We start from the raw sequence: 24601 nt of genomic DNA on the forward strand, positions 1-24601 counted from the left end.
TTAGCAACTAAGCCTTAATTAGACAAATGTGCAGTGATTTCTCATTGCTGACTAAGATACAATATGATAAATAATTGTTTGAATTATTTTCAGCCTCTTCAGCCTGAAAATTAATGCCTCTTCGATTTAGTAAAGAATGATGTCACAAGCTCAAGTTGACTCATCTTCAGTGAAAACTCCCTAGTCACCTTTAGTAATCTCCACTTTGTTTCAGTTCATGGTCTTCAGTCTGAAACTTGACAGTTTTCCTGTTAATTATGAATTGTTATTTTCAAGTAACCGTGAATCATTGCAGCCAGGATACAGACTAACCATTTGTCACACTGGGTCACACAGTAAAAAGAGAGCAGGATTATGTATTTCACCCATATAACCATTCTCCAGACAAAGCAATGGTTATTTAGAGCTCCACTGTTTTATCTATAACCGAAATGAGTGTTTCACTTGTAATTCTGGTCAGATCCCTTGCAAAAGTAAAAGTTTCTGTTTGGAGAAGAATTAAGAGATGATTCAAAAGCCACAATAGCTCCAGCTTTTTATAACATTGTCTAACTCCTGTTGCTTGGAGGAGTGAAGAACAACCCAGCCAAACAACATGCCATTGCATAATACATCATGGCCATGTGAATTTTCTTTTAGTTCAGTGACACAGAATTAAAAGTCAAATCTTAAATACTCTTCATATAAAAGTTATCCCATTTTAAAACAAGACAACAGACTTCGACTCTGACTCTAAAATGCCAGTTTTAAAAAGGCATGGAAATCACCATTTCATTTTTCCACTCATTTTACTTGGACCACAAGAGCATTTTAAAAGTAGATTGCAAACAAACATTGTTAATAAAGCACAGCGCTAGAAAAAGCACAGCAGGTCAGACAGCATCTGAGGAGCACGAGAGTCAACATTTCGGGCATAACCCTTCTTCAGGACTGTCCTGATTTGATCCAAATTGAGACAGTTTGAATGTTGTCTGGAGTCCATGGGAGATAAGCCAGTTTCATAGGCAGGTATTGAGGAAGGCAACGTGGCTGCAGGAATGGGATTGTTTCAGGATGTGGTTGAACAGATTCAGAATGGAGGATATGATCAAGGAGTTGAAGTTGGAGAGAGACTCACTGAGATCTTTATGGAGGGAGGAGGAAAACTTCTTCAAGGTGGACATCCTTGGAACAGACTTCGCAGTTTGGTTTGCAGCAATTAGGAGAAAGTGAGGTCTACAGTCTGGAGTCCTGAAGAAGTCCTGCCCAAAGCTTGCTTGTTAGAGGCTGCCTGACCTGCTGTGTTTTTTTCCTCAGTGCCACACTTTATCAACTCTGACTCTCCATTTGCAGTCCTCACTTTCCCCTAATTGCTGCAAACCATACTACAAAGCCTCTTCCAAGGATGTCCACCTTGAAGTAATTTTGGGTGGGTCACTCTTCAGAAGGTCGGTGTGGACTGGTTGGGCCGAAGGGCCTGTTTCCAAACTGTAGGAAATCTAATCTAATCAAAACTGGGTTAACAGCAGGAGACAGGGAGTAAAGATGGAGAGTTGCTTTTCAGACTGGAGGCCAGTGACCAGCGGCATTCCACAGAGATTGGTTCTGGGTCTCTTTTGGTTGTCATTTATATAACTAACTTGGATGAGAATATAGAAGGCATAGGTAGTAAGTTTGTGGGTAGCAATCAATTAAGGTCAAGGGGAAATGCTTAGATTCACACTTGGAGGAAATCATTGTCTGGCATTTGTGTGATGGGAATCTTACTTGCCACTTCATAGCCCAAACCTTCATATTGTCAAAGTCTTGCTGCAATTGTACATGAACTGATACAGTGTCTGTAATGGTGTTGAACATTGTGCAATTATCAGAACTTCTGACCTTACAATGGAGGGAAAGTCATCGATGAAGCAGATGGTTGGACAAGGATGCTATCTTGAGGAATTCCTACAGAGATGTCCCAGAGCCAACATGACTGAACTCCAATAACTTCACACTCAGTAGGACTCCAAAACAGAATTCAGAATGTCCTGATTCTCACTGACATTTTTGCCATGGCGCTTTGATACCATACACAGTTATATGCAGCTTGATGTTAAGAGCAGTCACTCCAATCTCACCTCTGGAATTCAGCTCTTTTGTCTTATGTTTGAACTAAGGTTGTAATGAGGTCTGAAGTAGAGTGGTTGTGATGGTACTCAAACTGAATATCAGTGAGCAAGTTGTGGCTGAGCAGGTGTTAGCTTGATAGAACTTTTGATGACACCATCCCTCACTTTACTGATGATTGAGAGTGGACCGAGGGAGTGGTAATTAGCTGGGTTGGGTTCTTCCAGCTGTGTATACAGGACATAACCTGGGGAATGTTTCATGTGAAAGGGCAAATGACAGATCTGAAGTTGTATTGGAACATTTTGGCTAGTGCAAAACAAGTTCTGAAGCACACATCTTCACTAATATTGCTGAAGTATTGATGCTTCGGGCAAAAGCCCTTCCTGAAGGTTTCCTGATGAAGGGCTGTTGCCCAAAACATCAATTCTCCTGCTCCTCAGATGCTGCCTGACCTGCTGTGCCTTTCCAGCACCACAATCTTGACTCTAAACTCCAGCGTCTGCAGTCCTCACTTTCACCTTGCTGGAGTATTGTCAAGCAAATAGCATTTGCAATATCAAGGCCTCCAGCCATTTCTTGATAGGATGTTGAGTGAATCTAATTTGCTGAGGAATGACATCTTTAATGCTGGGGACCTCTGTAGGTGGCTGAGATGGATGATCCACTTGACACTTCCAGCAGAGGATTGTTGCACATGTTTGAGCCTCATCTTGTGCTGGGCTCCCCCATCATTGAGAATGGGTACATTTGTCAATCTTCCTCCTCCACAAAGCTGTCAAATTGTCCACAAGCATTCATTACTTAGATTTGATCAAGGGGCTGAGGAATTGCTTAGCTTTATCATTTGCTATCTTGATTTTAGCTATACCTGGTGTTGTTCCTGCACTCTTCATTGAACCAGGGTGGATCCTTTGACTTGATTGTAATGGTACAGCAGGAAATCTACCAGTCCAAGAAGATGCAGGCTGTATTGAAGTGCAGATCTGCTAAATGCCCATAATACCTCATGGGATGGCAGGGTTCCAAAAACATGGTAATGAGCAGGAATTTTCCTTGCCTATGATACCATGAGATTTAATGGGTCCACAGACAGACTGCAGAACAAACACCAGGATGGATTATGATGACTTTCAGTCATCAACTCTTCTATAGGAAAGCTAAGCACAAAAATACAAATCTTTTTATACTTGCTGTGCTGAAATGTAAAAAGAAAAGTATACTCCTATTGGATATCATTTTATTAATAAACTGTCACATTACTGGGATAAATAAGATCACTATTCATACCATGACTAATTGGCCATGGTGCTATGACTCAGAAATTAAGCAAGTGTCATTTTTAGTTCTGTTTATGTGTCAAAAATGAGAAGTTGCAGATTATTACAGCTACTGGGGTACAGCAATATTTTTATACTTTTAAATAAGAATTATTGTACCACTTCAAGATTTAAAAAGATTATGTGGAATTTCAAAGAAGAGTCATTCTGAACTTGAAATGTTAGTTTTTTCCACACCTAAGTTTCTATAGCATTTTGTTTTAATTTTAACAACTTAAATTAAGTGATGAATCATCAATAGAGTTCCAACATATTTTACTGGAACATATCTGTTCTTTTCAATTCAGTATTCTTTTAAAGTTCCAGATGAAGGTGTCACAATCTGATAAAGATTCACAACTCTTCAAAAACATTCCTGTATACCTTAACCACACTGTATATGCTGGTTAACTTGGCCTTCTTTCATAATGCTCAAAACATTTATTACTCCAGTTTTAAAATGTTAATGTAATATAATTATAAGTAAAAATGCTTTGCAAGTCATGCATTACACTTTGTTCCTCTAATCAAGGACATCTTCAAATAATATTAAGTTCATTGCAAATCTTGAATATAATATTGAATTGATCTTTTGCTTTTTAAACAAAACAGTGTCATATGCCAGGATATGTTAAGTATGAAAACTCCAGTGTTTCCCTGATTTTATTTAAAATCGCTCCATGTTTCTACTTAAAAGCAACAGAGAACTGCATATCTATCACACATGTTGATACCTGTGGCACATTATGCTTCTTTGTGACCGTCTTTTTTTTAAAAGATCACTTCACACTTTTTGATATGTTTAGCAATCCACTCCGTATACTGTTCTGTTAGATTCATTGCTCTTTGACCATACAAAGCCAGTACATCTCCTTCAACTGATTCTATTCCCATTGTTGTGAAATCAGTTCCAATGTGCCCCAAGATTCAATCACTCTCATGTTTTTTATATTCGGTCAAATAGATGGGCCTCAAGTCGGATACGGAGTAGGCCTTGGAAGGAAATTCCAGAGAATTTCACAAGTCCAGTAAAAGTAATGTCAAGTAAAACCAATGAATGCATATAGACCACAAACCTGCAAATCTTCCTATTAAGCAAACAAATTGGTATTACTTTAAGAAATAACAATTATTTATGTTTCCCTTTGGTGAGTATACATCTTTTATTCCAACTGCATTGGTTCTACTGCCTTTAGTGCTATCAGTTAAGCCGCTTATCACACTGTCTAATTATCTAAATCCGTCATTCCTCACAATCTGCATCCTCGGAAGAAAAAAGGTGGCCTTTTACTGGTGAAATAATGATTAGGTGATCCATGGATTGAACACAATTGCCTTAAAACACAAAGCTGACGTGTGGCTACTCTAAACAGTTAGACTTCAGTATAATTGAAAACATGAAAAAAATTGCAAGAGGACGAAACAGAATACTTCTTAGTACAGAACTTATCAACTCATTTGAGAATGGCGTTTTGAAAAGTATTTTGCAAGAAACATTTCAATCCCTGCTCTGTTTCATAATCCAAGGTGACTGCTGGTCAAAGAGCTGAATAATAACAACATAAAAAGCAAATATACATTTTAACAACTCGAGTGCTCACTTCTTTGTGACAATGACTCAAAAAATTCAAAATATGCTTCAAATTATTAAAATTTTATTGTAGCTGTCAGGGTCCATTGGAGAAAGAATAGAACAAAAAAATTACATTTTTGCGGCAACCTCTCCATGTAAATTCTTGCATAAGATTTGCTGGGGCTTATTTACTTCATCTCATCAACAGCCAAGTGGGGGTGGTAAAGGGGACAGAGGGAGGGATGGGGGCGAGTGGGAACGAATGAAAGCGCGCGCGCACAAGAGGAAGGGGGGGAACGACAAGCGAGCGTGCGGGCGAGAGGGAAGGACAAGCGAGCGCGCGCGGGGGGGGAAGGACAAGCGAGCGCGCGGGGGGGGACAAGCGAGCGCACGGGGGGGGGGGGGGAGGAAAGCGAGCGCGCGCGGGGGGGGGAGGAGGACAAGCGAGAGGGCGCGGGGGGGGGGGAGGACAAGCAAGAGGGCGCGGGGGGGGGGGGGAAGGACAAGCGAGAGGGCACGGGGGGGAAGGACAAGCGAGAGGGCGCGGGGGGAAGGACAAGCGAGAGGGCGCGGGGGGAAGGACAAGCGAGAGGGCGCGGGGGGAAGGACAAGCGAGAGGGCGCGGGGGGGAACGACAAGCGAGAGGGCGCGGGGGGGAAGGACAAGCGAGAGGGCGCGGGGGGAAGGACAAGCGAGAGGGCGCGGGGGGAAGGACAAGCGAGAGGGCGCGGGGGGAAGGACAAGCGAGAGGGCGCGGGGGGAAGGACAAGCGAGAGGGCGCGGGGGGAAGGACAAGCGAGAGGGCGCGGGGGGAAGGACAAGCGAGAGGGCGCGGGGGGAAGGACAAGCGAGAGGGCGCGGGGGGGAAGGACAAGCGAGAGGGCGCGGGGGGGAAGGACAAGCGAGAGGGCGCGGGGGGAAGGACAAGCGAGAGGGCGCGGGGGGAAGGACAAGCGAGAGGGCGCGGGGGGAAGGACAAGCGAGAGGGCGCGGGGGGAAGGACAAGCGAGAGGGCGCGGGGGGAAGGACAAGCGAGAGGGCGCGGGGGGAAGGACAAGCGAGAGGGCGCGGGGGGAAGGACAAGCGAGAGGGCGCGGGGGGAAGGACAAGCGAGAGGGCGCGGGGGGAAGGGCAAGCGAGAGGGCGCGGGGGGAAGGGCAAGCGAGAGGGCGCGGGGGGAAGGGCAAGCGAGAGGGCGCGGGGGGAAGGGCAAGCGAGAGGGCGCGGGGGGAAGGACAAGCGAGAGGGCGCGGGGGGAAGGACAAGCGAGAGGGCGCGGGGGGAAGGACAAGCGAGAGGGCGCGGGGGGAAGGACAAGCGAGAGGGCGCGGGGGGAAGGACAAGCGAGAGGGCGCGGGGGGAAGGACAAGCGAGAGGGCGCGGGGGGAAGGACAAGCGAGAGGGCGCGGGGGGAAGGACAAGCGAGAGGGCGCGGGGGGAAGGACAAGCGAGAGGGCGCGGGGGGAAGGACAAGCGAGAGGGCGCGGGGGGAAGGACAAGCGAGAGGGCGCGGGGGGAAGGACAAGCGAGAGGGCGCGGGGGGAAGGACAAGCGAGAGGGCGCGGGGGGAAGGACAAGCGAGAGGGCGCGGGGGGAAGGACAAGCGAGAGGGCGCGGGGGGAAGGACAAGCGAGAGGGCGCGGGGGGAAGGACAAGCGAGAGGGCGCGGGGGGAAGGACAAGCGAGAGGGCGCGGGGGGAAGGACAAGCGAGAGGGCGCGGGGGGAAGGACAAGCGAGAGGGCGCGGGGGGAAGGACAAGCGAGAGGGCGCGGGGGGAAGGACAAGCGAGAGGGCGCGGGGGGAAGGACAAGCGAGATGGCGCGGGGGGAAGGACAAGCGAGAGGGCGCGGGGGGAAGGACAAGCGAGAGGGCGCGGGGGAAAGGACAAGCGAGAGGGCGCGGGGGGAAGGACAAGCGAGAGGGCGCGGGGGGAAGGACAAGCGAGAGGGCGCGGGGGGAAGGACAAGCGAGAGGGCGCGGGGGGAAGGACAAGCGAGAGGGCGCGGGGGGAAGGACAAGCGAGAGGGCGCGGGGGGAAGGACAAACGAGAGGGCGCGGGGGGAAGGACAAGCGAGAGGGCGCGGGGGGAAGGACAAGCGAGAGGGCGCGGGGGGAAGGACAAGCGAGAGGGCGCGGGGGGAAGGACAAGCGAGAGGGCGCGGGGGGAAGGACAAGCGAGAGGGCGCGGGGGGAAGGACAAGCGAGAGGGCGCGGGGGGAAGGACAAGCGAGAGGGCGCGGGGGGAAGGACAAGCGAGAGGGCGCGGGGGGAAGGACAAGCGAGATGGCGCGGGGGGAAGGACAAGCGAGAGGGCGCGGGGGGAAGGACAAGCGAGAGGGCGCGGGGGAAAGGACAAGCGAGAGGGCGCGGGGGGAAGGACAAGCGAGAGGGCGCGGGGGGAAGGACAAGCGAGAGGGCGCGAGAGGGCGCGGGGGGAAGGACAAGCGAGAGGGCGCGGGGGGAAGGACAAGCGAGCGGGGGCGGCGGGGAAGGACAAGCGAGAGGGGGTGGGGGGGAAGGACAAGCGAGAGGGGGCGGGGGGGGAAGGACAAGCGAGAGGGCGCGGGGGGAAGGACAAGCGAGAGGGCGCGGGGGGAAGGACAAGCGAGAGGGCGCGGGGGGGAAGGACAAGCGAGAGGGCGCGGGGGGAAGGACAAGCGAGAGGGCGCGGGGGGAAGGACAAGCGAGAGGGCGCGGGGGGAAGGACAAGCGAGAGGGCGCGGGGGGAAGGACAAGCGAGAGGGCGCGGGGGGAAGGACAAGCGAGAGGGCGCGGGGGGAAGGACAAGCGAGCGGGGGCGGCGGGGAAGGACAAGCGAGAGGGGGCGGGGGGGAAGGACAAGCGAGAGGGGGCGGGGGGGAAGGACAAGCGAGAGGGGGCGGGGGGGAAGGACAAGCGAGAGGGCGCGGGGGGAAGGACAAGCGAGAGGGCGCGGGGGGAAGGACAAGCGAGAGGGCGCGGGGGGGAAGGACAAGCGAGAGGGCGCGGGGGGGGGGGGGGGGAAGGACAAGCGAGAGGGCGCGGGGGGGGAAGAACAAGCGAGAGGGCGCGGGGGGGGAAGGACAAGCGAGAGGGCGCGGGGGGGGGAAGGACAAGCGAGAGGGCGCGGGCGGGGGGGGGGGGGGGAGGACAAGCGAGAGGGCGCGGGGGGGGAAGGACAAGCGAGAGGGCGCGGGGGGAAGGACAAGCGAGAGGGCGCGGGGGGAAGGACAAGCGAGAGGGCGCGGGGGGAAGGACAAGCGAGAGGGCGCGGGGGGAAGGACAAGCGAGAGGGCGCGGGGGGAAGGACAAGCGAGAGGGCGCGGGGGGAAGGACAAGCGAGCGGGGGCGGCGGGGAAGGACAAGCGAGAGGGGGCGGGGGGGAAGGACAAGCGAGAGGGCGCGGGGGGAAGGGGAAACGACAAGCGAGCGCACGGGGGGAAACGACATGCGAGCGAGAGCGCGGGGGGAAACGACATGCGAGCGAGCGCGCGGGGGGAAACGACATGCGAGCGAGCGCGCGGGGGGAAACGACATGCGAGCGAGCGCGCGGGGGGAAACGACATGCGAGCGAGCGCGCGGGGGGAAACGACATGCGAGCGAGCGCGCGGGGGGAAACGACATGCGAGCGAGCGCGCGGGGGGAAACGACATGCGAGCGAGCGCGCGGGGGGAAACGACATGCGAGCGAGCGCGCGGGGGGAAACGACATGCGAGCGAGCGCGCGGGGGGAAACGACATGCGAGCGAGCGCGCGGGGGGAAACGACATGCGAGCGAGCGCGCGGGGGGAAACGACATGCGAGCGAGCGCGCGGGGGGAAACGACATGCGAGCGAGCGCGCGGGGGGAAACGACATGCGAGCGAGCGCGCGGGGGGAAACGACATGCGAGCGAGCGCGCGGGGGGAAACGACATGCGAGCGAGCGCGCGGGGGGAAACGACATGCGAGCGAGCGCGCGGGGGGAAACGACATGCGAGCGAGCGCGCGGGGGGAAACGACATGCGAGCGAGCGCACGGGGGGAAACGACATGCGAGCGAGCGCGCGGGGGGAAACGACATGCGAGCGAGCGCGCGGGGGGAAACGACATGCGAGCGAGCGCGCGGGGGGAAACGACATGCGAGCGAGCGCGCGGGGGGAAACGACATGCGAGCGAGCGCGCGGGGGAAACGACATGCGAGCGAGCGCGCGGGGGGAAACGACATGCGAGCGAGCGCGCGGGGGGAAACGACAGGCGAGCGAGCGCGCGGGGGGAAACGACAGGCGAGCGAGCGCGCGGGGGGAAACGACAGGCGAGCGAGCGCGCGGGGGGAAACGACAGGCGGGCGAGCGAGCGCGCGGGGGACGACGACAGGCGAGCGCGCGCGGGGGGGGGAAAACAGGCGAGCGCGGGCGGGAGGAGGGACGACAGGCGAGCGCGCGCGGGGGGGGGGACGACAGGCAAGCGCGCGCGGGGGGGGACGACAGGCAAGCGCGCGGGGGGGTGGACGACAAGCGAGCGCGCGCGGGGGTGGACGACAAGCGAGCGCGCGCGGGGGGGACGACAAGCGAGCGCGCGCGGGGGGGACGACAAGCGAGCGCGCGCGGGGGGGACGACAAGCGAGCGCGCGCGGGGGGGACGACAAGCGAGCGCGCGCGGGGGGGACGACAAGCGAGCGCGCGCGGGGGGGACGACAAGCGAGCGCGCGCGGGGGGGACGACAAGCGAGCGCGCGCGGGGGGACGACAAGCGAGCGCGCGCGGGGGGGACGACAAGCGAGCGCGCGCTGGGGGGACGACAAGCGAGCGCGCGCGGGGGGGACGACAAGCGAGCGCGCGCAGGGGGGGACGACAAGCGAGCGCGCGCGGGGGGGACGACAAGCGAGCGCGCGCAGGGGGGACCAACAAGCGACCCGGGCGCGAGCGGGAACGACAAGTAAGCGCGCACGTTCTCTCCACTTGCACGCGCGCGCTGGAGAAAACGAACAAGCACCCGCAAGGGGGGTGGGGGGGGGGAGAAGAGAGTGAGCGAGTGTACACGCGCATGTTGGGGGGGGGGTTGGGGGGGGGGGGGAGAGCACAAGCAAGGCAGTGTATCTTTCAACAACTGACATTGAAAACAGGCTGAAAGTTATGTAAAGAATTTATAACTGTCATATATTGCTCCATAATTCTTATTGTATGTAAAAACTTAAATTCTGTTCTTAAACTATATCTGCAACTTGGTGAGAATGTGATTCAGTAACCACCACCTTGGTAACCGAAACAAAATTTGCTGGAGAAACTCACTAGGTCTTGCAGCATCCGTGGAGAGAAAGTAAGTTAATGTTTTGAGTCCAGTGACCCAGAACTGGTCTTGAAATATTAACACTGCTTTCTTTCCACAGATGCTGCCCGAACTGCCGAGTTTCGTCAGCATTTATAGTTCTTTGCTTTATTGCAAAAATTAGATATATGTGATCTATCGAGACAGTTTTCATTCTGGAATGACTTGTCCAGTATTACCATTAGCTAGAATTATGACAAGTTGCCAATATCACATGAAGAAAGCAAATATTGTAAAATATTGTGAAAAAATTGAAACAAAATATTTTTTGGTCAAAAATGTACTAATTAACATCTCTCTACAATTCCAAAGTTACCTCTTCAAGGTCAATGTTATTGTCCAAATTTTATTCATCACATTGCTGTTAAACACCTAATTTTGCCTGCAGCAATACACAATGTCATGCATTAAGCAACCATTCTAAAATACTGTCAAAAAATATTAATGCCATAGGAGATATGCACTTATTAGATCTCTTTAGCGATTTTCAAATATGGGTTGTGGCAGTTCAAAGCCGTTGCTCCAAGCAACAGTTATCTGAGGAAGCCATAATTTAATACAAAATAGGAAAGTTATAGTATGCTGGAAAACATTTCATAAAAACATTGAGATTTTTATTCCATATTAACTACAGTGAAGGCTTTTACTCCATTATAAGCACTTCTGTCCATTTCAAGTTTCCATGAGCCATTTTCTTCGCTTTTATATATGCATACAAGTGATCTCAATTAGAGACCTCCATGAAGGCAGAAGAAATCAGAAATTGTAACCAAATAGAACAGGATATCACTATTTACATAAATGCATTGAAAAATCTGTCAGCCCAAATACCGTTTTGAAATGCCAAAACTAGCTTTGATCTTTCGTTTAAGGGTGGTTGTTTTGAATCTGTAAATATCACCTGCATTATCAATGACAGATGTGTATTCACTGGCAGCTACTTAGGCAGTAGCTTCCACTGTGTTACTATTGTGCACTGAAATTAAGGTACTTTTTGTTTAGTCCCTATGATCACAACTAAATAAAACCAGAATGACAGATGCACTTTAAAAAAGAATGCTACTGTGTGCACACAAGAACACCACAACAAAAATTTAATGTAGTTTGCAAATATTGTGAATTAAAATAGCAGTGATTCATTGAGGTAAAAGGCAAATGATTTGCTAAGACTGGTAAGTCAGATTCCCTTCTAACATCCAGATAGGTAGACCTGCAGCAAAATGTTCAAAAAATTGTAATATCTACTAGCTAATTATTATAATAAGCAGCGAGGACTTAGGGCAGTAACAGCCTTAGTCTACAAGGTAATTCCAGCTAGGACTCAATAATGGAAATCAAGGGTAAAAAAAGTAATAAGCTATAATACCAATATCCATTAATTTTAGACTATTATGAATTTATTTTTAAGATCATCCCCTTTCTTTTAACCACTAAAGATCAATGTGAACTTTACAATGTAGGGTGGACAAGTGTTGTATTTTTGTTTCTTAAATTAAACCTCCAATTTAACCAACAAATCTTAGATTCCCTTAGTTAAGTTTTGTCTCATTAAACAGTTAATGCATGCATAGTGTTGAGCTATGAGCTCAAATAACCCATCTTGTTGTGGTAGTTTGTGCCTGGAAATAACACCTACCAGTAAGTTTCCTTCCTGAATAATTCCAGAAACCTACATTAGGATACATTTATCTCATCAGAGCATAATCTAGTCAGCCAAATGCAAAGGAAAAATAACAATAACCTCAAAAAGTATATATAAAACTGAAGTTGGCTATGACAAATTAATCACTCCCTGAATATAACTAGAGGTGGCCAAATGGTCCATTGTAATACAATTTTCTGTCTCGTCAAAAACTAATATTTTTTGCAGATTGTATGGAATACACAAATTTTATCTGTAATGTTACTTTGCAATACTGTCAAATGAAATGTATTGAATATATATGGGCAAGTTTACATTTTCCATTTGTTATGAATGATGCACATAAGTTTAGCATTTGATTTGTTTACATACATCATGGTCTGAAGTTCTGTAACAAAGCTAGTTGACTTTGCTGATCCCCTTCCACTGCCGGACGCTGTGTTTCCTGCAACTGACATGGGGCTGGCCGCATTACTGCTCATCTAAAAGAAACAAAGAAGGAATCTTATTTATGTTAACAGAATATTGTTGCACCTCAAAATTTTCAATATACTTGAGCAGACATTAAAGTAAACAACAAACTGATCTGATACCTGGATTTAAGATTGCATTAATATGCACATACAAATAACAAGCTTTAAAAAAAATTAATTGAAATCTACACAGCATAATAATATTTGCTTTAGTGTTTTAATACGCAGTTTTTAGAATTACCAACAAATTCCTTTCCAACAAATTAAGTGCTGTATGGCTTATTTCAGAAATTCAACTTCCACCTTTGAAATTAATTGGATACAAGAAGATTGGCAAAGCAGATAATATATGCAAGTTAAGATCATCATATTATTCAGAAAAATATTTATCAGGTAACATAAAATACTTTTTTTTTAAAAAATCGCCAAACAGATTAGTAATTATACCACTCTTAGTTCATGTAGTGCAACTTGGTGAGACAGAACTTTCTGACGAGCCACAGGATACAGAATCCCAGGAAGTCTTAAAAGCCTCAAACTTTTAGTTAGGAAGAAAGTAAAAATATTTTTCAGGATTAACGTAATTTCAGACAAATCTATTAATTCCCATTCACTCTTTTTTTTGATTTTTTTTGTCCTTTCCAAACTTTCTGTAAATTTTGTAGAAACCTCTAGCACATTATGGATACTTTGCAAGCAAATTATCAGCACACAACGTTTAGCTATACAGTTTTTCAAATACTTAGTTTCCTTCATTTTTACTTTCCATTTTAAGTTATATTATTTCTCCCCTCCTTAACAATGTAGCTATTCCGCCTGATCATGAATGCGAACATCTGCACTTAACAGAAGCTTAGATCGAGATCCAATGTCTGGAGTTTAACAAGTCAGTATTTTAACAAGAAACTCCCTCCAAAGGATTGCACACATTCACAATTTCAGGATACACTGTTTAGTCCATTTCTCCATACTCAAATTAATTCTGATTCCAATTACTTTAATGTATCTTTCAGATATATTAATGCTATATTTTAACATCACTGTGAATAAAAAATTCTAAACAAACAAGCTGTTTGATATCAACTCAATATTTTCATTTATAAATTACAGGAAAATGGATCCTAACATCAAATGAACAAACAGGATAGCTAGGACATGCTATGTCAATTCTTAAATTTTAAAAAAAATTATGGTTTCAAATCTAACACGTACACACACTGAAGAGTTACTTGTCTCACAACATGAAAGTAAATCAGATTTTTAGAAACTAAGTCTGCCTATAATCAGTATCGAATGCCAGAGTGACAAACACATTTTAGACCCATTAGCTAAACAACGTAAGAATTTCAAACCATCAAAGATTCATTGGCAAATCTTCATAAGATTCCTTTATTTATTCCAGCAATAGGAAAGAATCTAAAAATATGTCTCCAAGTACACAGACAACTTCTTTAACATTAAATCCCCTCATCTGTTGTTTATTTGTTGAATTCTGGAAAAACTCAACCAATTTCATTGTAAAATTAAGGCATAGAAACAGAAAACACTTCTACATTTCTTTTTCATACTATGTAGCCTTGCAGGTAATTGCTCAATATTCATTTATCTTCATAATTTAGAAATGTGTTCAAGAAACCTACACAAACAGGATCTGTGACGTGTTAACTCTTAAAACAGCCAGTTGTAACATTTATTGTACTAATCGTATCTTACGTAGTACACATTACAACAGAAAATCTGTTTCTCATCATACTACAATCTTTCTCAAACAATGCTTTCCAGTTTCTTTCTGAACACATGTTCAAATGAGAGACTTTTTTTTAAACTGGGAGTAATTTTTCACAGCTATAATGCAATTCAAGGAAAGTATCATTCCAGTACAATTCCACATATGTCTACTTTTGATATGATGGAAGTATTGCCCAAGGTGGCATCTCCATTTAATTGACATAAGTTTAAAGTGGGGATTTGAGGAAACTTTTTATCACCCAGAGGGTAATGGTGGTCTGGAATGCCTGGGAAGGTAGTTGAGACATGAAATCTTACAACCTTAAAGTATTTGAATGAGCACTTGAAATGTCATAATATCCAAAGGTTTGGGCATAATATGAGAGAGTGGACTAGTAAAGGTGGAGGAGAAAGTGAGGACTGCAGATGCTGGAGATCAACATCAAAAGGTGAGGCGCTGGAGAAGCACAGCAGGTCAGACAGCACCCAAGGAGCAGGAGTGTCTATATTTTGAGCATAAGCCCTTCATCAGGAATGTGGGGGTAGGAAGGTATCTTGGAAGGCGATAGGTGGATGCAAGTGGGGGGTGATGGCAATAGGTCGGAGCAGAGGGTGAAGAGGATAGGTGGGAAGGAAGATTGTCAAGTGGAAGAAGTTCAAGAGGGTGGTGCTCCATTGGAGTGGGGAGGGAAAAAGACCTCTCGTGGCTTCCTACTTAAAGAACTGCAATTTCCTTTCCCCTGTGATCAACAATGCTCTCCAGTGCATCTCCTCCACTTCCCGCACCTCCGCCGTTGAACCCAGCCATCCCAACGCCACAAGTATAGAAAACCAGCCCCCCTCCCCCAGCCAAACTGGTCCTCACCTTCCATCCCACCAATTTCCAGATACAACACATCATCCTCTGCCATTTCCGCCATCTACAGTCAGACCCCACCACCTGAGATATATTCCCTTTCCCACCCCTATTAGCATTCAGCAGGGACCATTCCCTCCGTGACACCCTCTTGAGGTTCACACCCCCCACCAACCCACCCTTCACTCCCAGCACCTTCCCTTGCCACCACAAGTGGTGTAAAGCCTGAGCTTACACCTCCCCCATAACCTCCAACCAAGGCCCCAAAAGGATCCTTCCACATCCAGCAGGGATTTTCCTACACATCCAAAATTGGGCAGCACGGTGACTCAATGGATAGCACTGCTGCCTCACAGCACCAGGGTCCCAGGTTCAATTCCAGCATTGGGCGACTGTCTGTGTGGAGTTTGCACATTCTCCCAGTGTCTGCATCTGTTTCCTCTGGGTGCTCCGGTTTCCTCCCACACTCCAAAGATGTGCAGGTCAGGTGAATTGGCCATGTTAAATTGCCCATAATGTTAGGTTCATTAGTCGGAGGAAAATGGGTCTGCGTGGGTTACTCTTTGGAGGGTCGGTGTGGGCCGAAGGGCCTGTTTCCACACTGTAGGTAATCTAATCTAAAAAACCTCATCTATTGTGTCCATTGGTCCCGATGTGGTCTCCTCAACTTTGGGAAGACAAGACACCAATTTGCGGATCGCTTCAGAGAATATCTCTTGGACACATGCACCAAAACGACCTGGTGGCCGACCACTTCAACTCCCCCTCCCACTCCGCCAAGAACATGCAAGTCCTGGGTCTCCTTCACCACTAAATCCTAGCCACTTGACATCTGGAGGAAGAACACCTCATCTTATACCTAGCAACCCTCCAACCACACTGCATCAACACCAATTTCACCAGTTTCCTCATCTCCCAACTCTACTTTATCCTAGAGCCAACCCTCCAACTTGGTACCACCTTCTTGAACTTTTCCCACCTGTCCATTCCCAACTATCCCCTCCGACTTATCACCATCACCCCCCCACCTGCATCCACCTATCGCCTTCCAAGCTACCTTCCCACCCTCAGCCCTCTCCCATTTATCTCTTAGCCCCCTCCCCACATTCCTGAAGAGCTTATGCACAAAACGTTGACTCTCCTGCTCCTCGGGTGCTGACAAACCTGCTGTGCTTTTCCAGCGCCACACTTTTTGACTCTCGTAAAGGTTGAGTCTATTTTTGGTGACTCAATGGGCTGAAGAACTTCTTCTACACTGTATGATTCTATCTCAATCCAGTTTGAGACGCCATTCTGTCTTTTGTCCTACTTAGGAACAGAATCACACAACTTGAGAGAGATATTTCAAGGCTTCACGGGCAAAATGAAAAAGTAAGATACAGGTTTAAAATTTTCAAGCTTATTTTATATTACGCTGAAAATATATTTTGATGCAATCTTCCATCATCCATCAGTTAAGCATCCTTTTTAAGAAATAAAAGTAGAAACGGTCTTACTGTGGTTTAAAATTGGGCAAGCCTGACAAAACTAGTTTCTCAATCCATTCCATTCCCTGTTTTGAGTATCATCCAACTTAACTGAAGAGTCAGACTGGCAGCACTAAAATTTATTAGGAGTCTGCCACTTAAAGTTATTGTAGTACTGAATTAGGAAAGCATATTCATTTCATTAAGTATATTTCCTCCATAGACCACATGATTTTTCCAAACTCAAAGATACAAACAGCTACAAATAAGTGCACAAGACACACAAACGTTTTTTTCCTTGATTCTTAAAGCAAAACTGCAATCCATCTCAAACTACAATACTCAATTGTAATTAGATTAATTACACAAATGATACTTTCACGATACTAGATCATTCTATTATGCTGCAGGCCCAATCCTTATATCCTTTTATTTATGCTATGGAGGTGTTCCACACCTCTAGTTCTGCTTGAAGCTTTTTGCCTGTATAACATGATCCCTTAGTTCAGTGTTCACTACTCATATCAATACCTGCCTCACATATACATCACCTATATAACCTGTATGCCTCTGTCCAAGTTGTTTTTTTAAACACAGTATGATCTGTACATCCTTGCTTACTATGATCTGCCTGCATCGTTCTTAAACAATGACTTTTACTTTGCTTCAGTAGACGTGACAATAAATCAAACAAGTTTTTTTTTATTTTATCTGAATTGTGTGTGTTCTCAATCTTCTTGATTAGAAAACCAAATCCAATTCCATAAGGCCTTTTTAACTTGCACAGCCTTATATGGAGATATTTGTGGGATAAAAATGCCAGTTACAGAGGTCTAGATTCTGAGGCGCTAATTATGGCAAAATTATCAGAATTTGCAGGCATTACTCCAGTGAAACTGACAGCAACTCTTGGGAGTCCACACACACAAGATGCTTCAATTTGTAAGTTGCTGTCAATGTTTCTATGCATTGATAAGGTATCCAGTTGCAGTTCCCCCATGGTATGCAATGAAAAAGAATGAACTTTCAAACTATTTGCCTCACTCTTTTTAAAAGAAAAGCCCTTAGAAAAAGTGAAACCTTGCATAACGAAGAGTAACACAGTTTTGTAAATGACTTTCTTGCATCATACATGGTGCCAAACACCTCTAACTCTGTAAATTAATTTCATATTTGTGGCTGACAATTTGTTTCACTATTAGAACATTCCACCTATATTTGGATTTATTCGTGTTTAGGGTTCAGAAAAGATTTACAAGGAGGTTGCCAGGGTTGGAGGACCTGAACTACAGGGAGAGGCCGAACAGGCTGGGGCTTTTTTCCCTGGAGCGTCAGAGGCTGAGGGATGACTTTATAGAGGTTTACAAAATTATGAGGGGCATGGATAGGATAAATAGACAAAGTCTTTTCCGGGGAGTCCAGAACTAGAGGGCATAGGTTTAGGGTGAGAGGGAAAAGATATAAGAGAGACCTAAGAGGCAACTTTTTCACACACCGGGTGGTACGTGTATGGAATGAGCTGCCAGAGGATGTGGTGAAGGCTGGTACAATTGCAACATTTAAGAGGCATTTGGATGGGTATATGAATAGGAAGGGTTTTGAGGGATATGGGCCGGGTGCTGGCAGGTGGGACTAGTTTGGGTTGGGATATCTGGTCAGCATGGACGGGTTAGACCGAAGGGTCTGTTTCCATCATGTACATCTATGTACGAAGATACACTGAAAATGATTGTTTATTGTGCCATCCAGACAAATCATACCTTGCATAAGTCCATCAGGAAAACAGAACAGAATGCAGAATATAGTGTTACAGCACGAGACAATGCAGAGAAAAATGAACTCTAATATATATGAGAGGTCTGTTCATAAGTCTGATAACTGCAGCTGTTCTTAAATCTGTTGGTACGTACTTTCAAACTTTTGTATCTTTTTCCCCCAATGGAAGAGGATGGAAGAGAGTACAACTGGAGTGGGAGGAGTCTTTGATTACGTTGACTGCTTTCCAAAGGCAGCAGAAAGTGCATTCAGAGTCAATGAAAGGAAGGCTGGTTTTCATGATAGACTGGGCTACGTTGAAAACTGCTCTGTAATTTCTTGCAGTCTTGAGCACAGCAGTTGCCATACCAAGCTATGATGCATCTAGATACTATGCTTTCTATGATCCATCAGTAAAAATTGGTAAGGGTCACTGTGGACATACCAAATTTCCTTAACCTCTTAAGTTGAGGCATTGCATGCTTCCTTGATTGTAGCATTGATGTGGATGGACCACGGTGGTGATATTTACTCCTAGGATATTTACTCCTGACACTCTTGACCATCTCCATGTCAGCACCATTAATACAGATAGGAGCGTGTCCTCCACTCCATTTCCTGAAGTAGATGACCAGCTCCTTTGCTTCGCTAACACTGAGGGAAAGATTGTTGTCTGCACAGCATGCCACTAAGCTATCCTTTTCCTGTAGTCACATCGAAGATAATCTTTCATTTGTTGCAGTTCATGTATTTATCTTACTTCTTCCTAATTGTATGTGTACTAATTGCCTCAATCACTACTTGCTAAGCACTGAGTGGATAGGTTTTCTCACAAATACAAAGACTCAATGAAAAATTCTATTTTAATTCCTCCCTACTTCTAACTTGGTCAGAACATTAATTTTAGTTACACATTACAGTGAATTCTAGATGGCTGATGAAAAGGGGCATTAAAATGTAAAATTGCAGGTTAGAAACTCTCAAACTCGTGAATAACAACATTGAGCAGATTGAGCAATATATCAGACTTCATGCAGAAAGCAACTTTTAGTTCTGTGGTCTTAAAGCATTCAAATATTCTAGTAAAAGCCTCCATTTAAAAGATGACATTTTCTGCAGGTGCCTCTTTTTGCTTTAGCAGATACTATTTGATGATCTTAATAAATTACTTCTTCATCTCAATATCATTGGAAGTTAGTTAATTGACTTCTTTACAAACCAGGTTGTTTTGTAAACAGCCAATTTTTTCACTTCCAGAATTTAAAATATAACCAAAAAAAATTTAAAAATTTACTTTAAGCAATACACTGAACATGAAACTGAAATCTTTCAATATACAGTGACATATCAGTTGCTTTGAAATGAAATGTAGCTATTTGCTACATTTAAAACAAATTCAGTTGTTTAAAGTCTGTGAAGACCATTTTAACAAGTCTGAACTACAATTAACATTATCAACAATACCACAAATAAATCAGTTCTAAGGCTTATGGGTATAACATTAACTGTGTCTTAATAAATTTGCAAAGATTTCTAATGAACATTTCTTTAGAATATTTAACCTATGAGAATTTGAGACATTCCTGCCAAGGATCAAAAAATATTAAATGATCAAGATTCACAAGAATGATCCCAGGAATGAAAAGCTTAACATATGAGGAATGTTTGAGGACTCTGGGTCTATACTTGATGGAGTTTAGAAGGATGAGGGGGGATCTAATTGAAACTTATCGAATACTGACTGGCCTGGACAGAGTAGATGTTGGGAAGATGTTTCCATTTTTGGGAGAGACTAGCACAGCTTTAGAGTAAAAGAAGAACCTTTTAGGATGAGATAAGGAGAAACTTATTCAGCCAATGAGTGGTGAATCTATGGAATTCACTACCACAAAACACCAGATCTTGAGTATCAACGGGTACAGGTAGAAGCCAGGAGAATGGGGATAAGAAATTGTATCATAGAGAAAATGCTTTTCCTCTGTTGGCTTCTCAAGCAGTAATTAGAACTGTTTCCAGATGAAATTTGTACAGGATTACCTAAGTACTTCAACTTTAGCTATTGCTTTCAAATGTGTGACATCATCAATTATGTGTGAAAATAATTTACCTAAATTTGATATTAAAGACAAAATTTAAGCAATATTTCTAGTTTCAGTGCATATAAAACAGATGATTATGGTTATGCTTTCCACAATTTTGCTTACATCAAGAACTGATAATCATGAAATTCAACTTCTTAATGGTCTTAATTAATTACAGAATAGATATCTGCTCCTTTCAGTTTCCTATATTTTACTTGGTGCCATAATGCACCTTCTTCCATCAGTCACCCATTCTTTTTCCAATTCTACTGCGATTATGTCTCTCACCACTGAACTTTCTTGCCCATCACTGGCATTCCTGTAATCCTTCCGAGCAGTTAACCTCCATCACTCATCTCGCCACATTTGTGCTCTCTCAGCTACAGACGATCAGACCATTTCAATCTCTTCACATCTTTCAATGCTCCGACAATTTTCCTTAACTGCCCAGTGTTCCTGACTTTAAATTAATCTATTTTTCTAATCAACTTGTTCAGAGGTGTTATTACACACATCTGTAATAAGTGGCACATCAGTCCATAATCTATTTCAATTGCATCATTTGTCAGCTATCAATGTTGTGCAACTTTCACCATGAAACTTCAAAGCAGGGCTCACAATTGTCTTGCAGATATTTTCTTTCCATTTCAGCAACACTTCTCTATCACTTCACATTCCACTGCATTTCTTCCAATTTCTCCAACCGTAGCAAAATCGTTACTCAATTTTCATTCCCAAACTTCAATCTTCTGTCACCACTGACTTTTCATACTTCACCCATTCACTTTCTACACATCATCACCCAATCCTCTTCTCTAGTCTCAAACCCAGATTCTGCAAATGGAGTTCTTGCCTACTGTTCTGCATCCCAATCTTCTAACACTATTCTCCAGTTCTCCAGATACTCGGTAAAGTTAACATCAATCCCTACACAACTCATTAGCATCCTCAAATATTATTGTCCATGACATTTTCTGTGTTGCTTAGTTGGTACATTAATGACAATCAGGAAAAGAAAGGAGATCAGTGCCAATCTTTGGATAAACCCAACTTTGATTTCAAATCTCACACTGCATCTTACACATGTCTGGCACTCCTAGTACATGTTCTGTAAGTTATACAATCTTCTCAGGGACTCCATGAATTGTGATGCATCTTATGACTTCCTTTCTACCAACCTGTTATAAGCCTGCTTTAGATTGATGAACAGAGGCTTCATCTCTTATTGGTTTCCCAATATTTCGCCATGAACAAACAAGACAAATCATGACATCAGTATTATTTTTGGGCATGAATTCAATCTAACCGTTCCATGATTTTTCTTAGTTTCTGGTCCATGATTAAGAGAATATTTCCTTGATGACTTTCACTATCTCAAACATCCTTGAACAGCTTCTTCTAACACACATTAAATAGGACAAGCAACTTTCTAAAAACTGCACTGAACTATATCAAGTATCAGTTACATCTCTCAAGCAATCAATCCCTTATCAACTTATTCTGAACAATGTAACCCAAATCTGCCTTCACCTGCTCAGGTTCAGAGCCCATAGTCACATTAAAATTAAGATCCGTCAGATTCAACAATGAAGTATGAGACTTGTTTCTAATTCTCTTCCAATAAATCAGTATCTTGCATGAGTCAGAGGCAACCAAATTCTTACAAAACTCATCCTGATTATCCGGTTCCACCAAGTAATTACTCTTTAAACCAATGAATCTTTAAAATTAGGACTAAGTTGGCAAGTAGCACATTTGACAGAACTTAGATGTTACGAGCTCCCAACACCTTTAAATTTCTGGCCCTATAAGTTTTGCAAACATTTATTAAAACACGTTCCACAAGTTGGATTTCATAATATTTGCATGCGGAATGAATTTTACTAAAAAGATACTCATAATAGATTAACAGATTATAATAGAATTTAATATCTCTGCCAAATGTTCAATATTAAGATAACACACAGGATACATAACTACAGTAGTCCACTTGAAAGCATGTACTCACTTCAAGCCAAGAACAAAAACATAAAATTTGCTGTACACTGACATTCTATGTTGTAAACTTCCTTTAGAAAAATCCTGAACAGCATACTTTGGGTTTGACAGTAAAGGTTTACAGAATATTGAATGAAAGGAAGTGGCAAGAGACCAGTAAGAAGAATGATCAGCATATAATAAGAAAATTGATTTTAAAGGTTAGACGATGCAAAATGCAACAGGAAATGCTTTTACATTTTAAAGTCTTTTTAATGCTACACAAGTTTCTGAAAAATGTAGTGCCATACAGATCAAACGGATTAAAACTTTAGAATACTTGATATTCAATACCACAAGATTTTAAGTGATGAAAAGCAAGTTGATATACTTTGATGTAATAGAGAATTTCACTTCTATAAAATTGTTGGCCTAGTTAGATAGTAACGCTGGAAGACAGTGAAGACATCGAGCTCATGTCATTAAAAAGCACTAGCATATACCTGAAGTTTGGAAACTGAAATACAACAATTGGAATGAATGGTTATTCTCGGTTGTTGCAACTTAAACAATCTGAAACCTGCAAAACAAGGAACATAGCTCAGAAATCATACTTAGGTTGTGTCAATTGCTGCACTACACAAAACAATGCAGCAACTGAATAAGTTTAAAAATGGTAAAGCAGACATACAAATTCATTTTTTAATATAATTTTCACCCCTTTCAGACGCAAACGTCCAGAGTTTCTTCTCAAAAAAGCCGACACAAAAAGCTTCCTGCATGTTTAACTGGAAGGTGCTCACTGATCAATCAGGTCAGTTTTACAGATAATATTAGTCCACTACAAAATGTACTTGTCTCCAAAAGTTTACTATTAATGTGAATAGTTTTTGTGGGTAAAATATTTATCTGTTAATTCAAACTTTTTCAATCAAGGTAGTTGACTGGTTTTACTTAAGAGGAGCTTAGCTTCTCAAGTACAGTTTGGGATGGACAATGAATCCAGCCAGCAATGCCCATATCTGGATTTTTTTTAATTAGTCAAGTAACTAATTTATATTTTAGCACAGAAAATAATGAATCACACTTGCATCAATGAAAGATCCAAAACTACAACAAATAGTCTAACACTACTCCCCTAAAATATCTTGAGTCTTTTATATGAGGTTAGATTCAGCAGGTAATGTAAATCCTTGTTAGATAGTTAGACTTTGGTATTAACAGTATATTGTTAGAATTGAATATTCAAAAGATATACCTAACCATGTTCTACCAGGTAGAGATTGGTGATGGGACAGAATAGAGGGAGCTTCAATCTTAACATTCTTGGATATACATCATCTACTTCTAGCACTTTATTAACATTTTTAATAGTTTATTTTAAAATATTTATTTTGTGACTGTTCCAGAAAATTATTGATTAACCAGCTCAGTCTTCCCTTTCTCTCAATTAAAAAAATATCAGCCTCTTTAGACCCATTTTATATCAACATAATTCTTACACTATTAAAATCTCTATTTCCTTTGCAAACTCTCTTTCACACTTCTTAGCATGTTTACTTCCCATTTCTCTTTGAAATAGAATCACAGACGAAGAAAACTTAATATAATACAAAAACACTTAAGAGTCCTTCTACTGAAATACATAATGTACTATACCCAATATTTTCACTTTCAATAAGTATATCTGGAAATCTAATCCAATTATCTAGCACGCTCCGTGTCAAGAACTTCTTTACAATGAGTTACCTTGCTAGTTTAAATCTTATTCCCCTTTGTTATAATTCTACTGTTCAATCTAAAATACTCTACACAAGCATTTCTCCATATTACACAAAAACATGATACCTCTACAAGATGAATGTCCTTTCTAAATTGAGACCCATTGCAAATGTTATAACATTTCTGAACAAGAAATTATTAGAATTTTTTTTGCAACAGTACACTCCTATCTGCACTAAATATCCCTCATCTACATGTGCATTTTGCCAACTTTTATTTTTGAATGCTTCCTTCAATTCCATTGCTCTTTGAGTCAGAGAATCAGAGTTGTACAGCATGGAAACAGACCCTTCAGTCCAATTCATCCATACTGACCAAAGTATCCTAAATTAATCTAGTCCCATTTGGCAGCATTGCGCCCATGTCCCTCTAAACCCTTCCTATTCATATACCTATCCAGATGTCTTTTAAATGTTCTAATTATACCAGCCTCCATCACTTTCTCTGGCAGCTCATTCAAATGACACACCACCCTTTGCGTGAAAATGATGCCCCTTAGATCCCTTTTAAAATCTTCCCCTCTCACCTTAAACCTATGCCATCTAGTTTTAGATTCTTCTTCCCTGGGATAAAGACCTT

At 44.2% G+C, this 24601-nt stretch overlaps 2 protein-coding genes across 8 annotated transcripts in view; one reads left to right on the plus strand and one right to left on the minus strand.

The window, feature by feature from the left end:
- supt3h (SPT3 homolog, SAGA and STAGA complex component) overlaps positions 1 to 24601 on the minus strand; it is a 469942-nt gene that overhangs the window by 440848 nt on the left and 4493 nt on the right. For 3 of the 4 annotated variants that reach the window (XM_087979893.1, XM_087979852.1, XM_043682668.2), the window contains one exon: positions 12277 to 12386. In XM_087979893.1, the coding sequence (XP_087836019.1) occupies positions 12277 to 12386 (110 nt within the window). Of the gene's footprint in view, positions 1 to 12276; positions 12387 to 22743; positions 22821 to 24601 lie in introns of all 4 variants that reach the window. The other variant, XM_087979857.1, reaches the window with a different exon arrangement.
- The window catches only part of LOC122543810 (runt-related transcription factor 2), a 157426-nt gene that overhangs the window by 33482 nt on the left and 99343 nt on the right, over positions 1 to 24601 (plus strand). For 3 of the 4 annotated variants that reach the window (XM_087979828.1, XM_043682622.2, XM_087979835.1), the window contains exon 3: positions 22968 to 23054. The exons of the other annotated variant lie outside the window; for it this stretch is intronic. In XM_087979828.1, the coding sequence (XP_087835954.1) occupies positions 22968 to 23054 (87 nt within the window). The remainder of the gene's footprint in view (positions 1 to 22967; positions 23055 to 24601) is intronic. 4 annotated transcript variants of the gene reach the window in all.

This window comes from Chiloscyllium plagiosum, unplaced genomic scaffold, assembly GCF_037043375.1.
Source record: "Chiloscyllium plagiosum isolate Xiang-an unplaced genomic scaffold, Cpla_swu_hap1 HiC_scaffold_3, whole genome shotgun sequence".
Taxonomy (NCBI): domain Eukaryota; kingdom Metazoa; phylum Chordata; class Chondrichthyes; order Orectolobiformes; family Hemiscylliidae; genus Chiloscyllium; species Chiloscyllium plagiosum.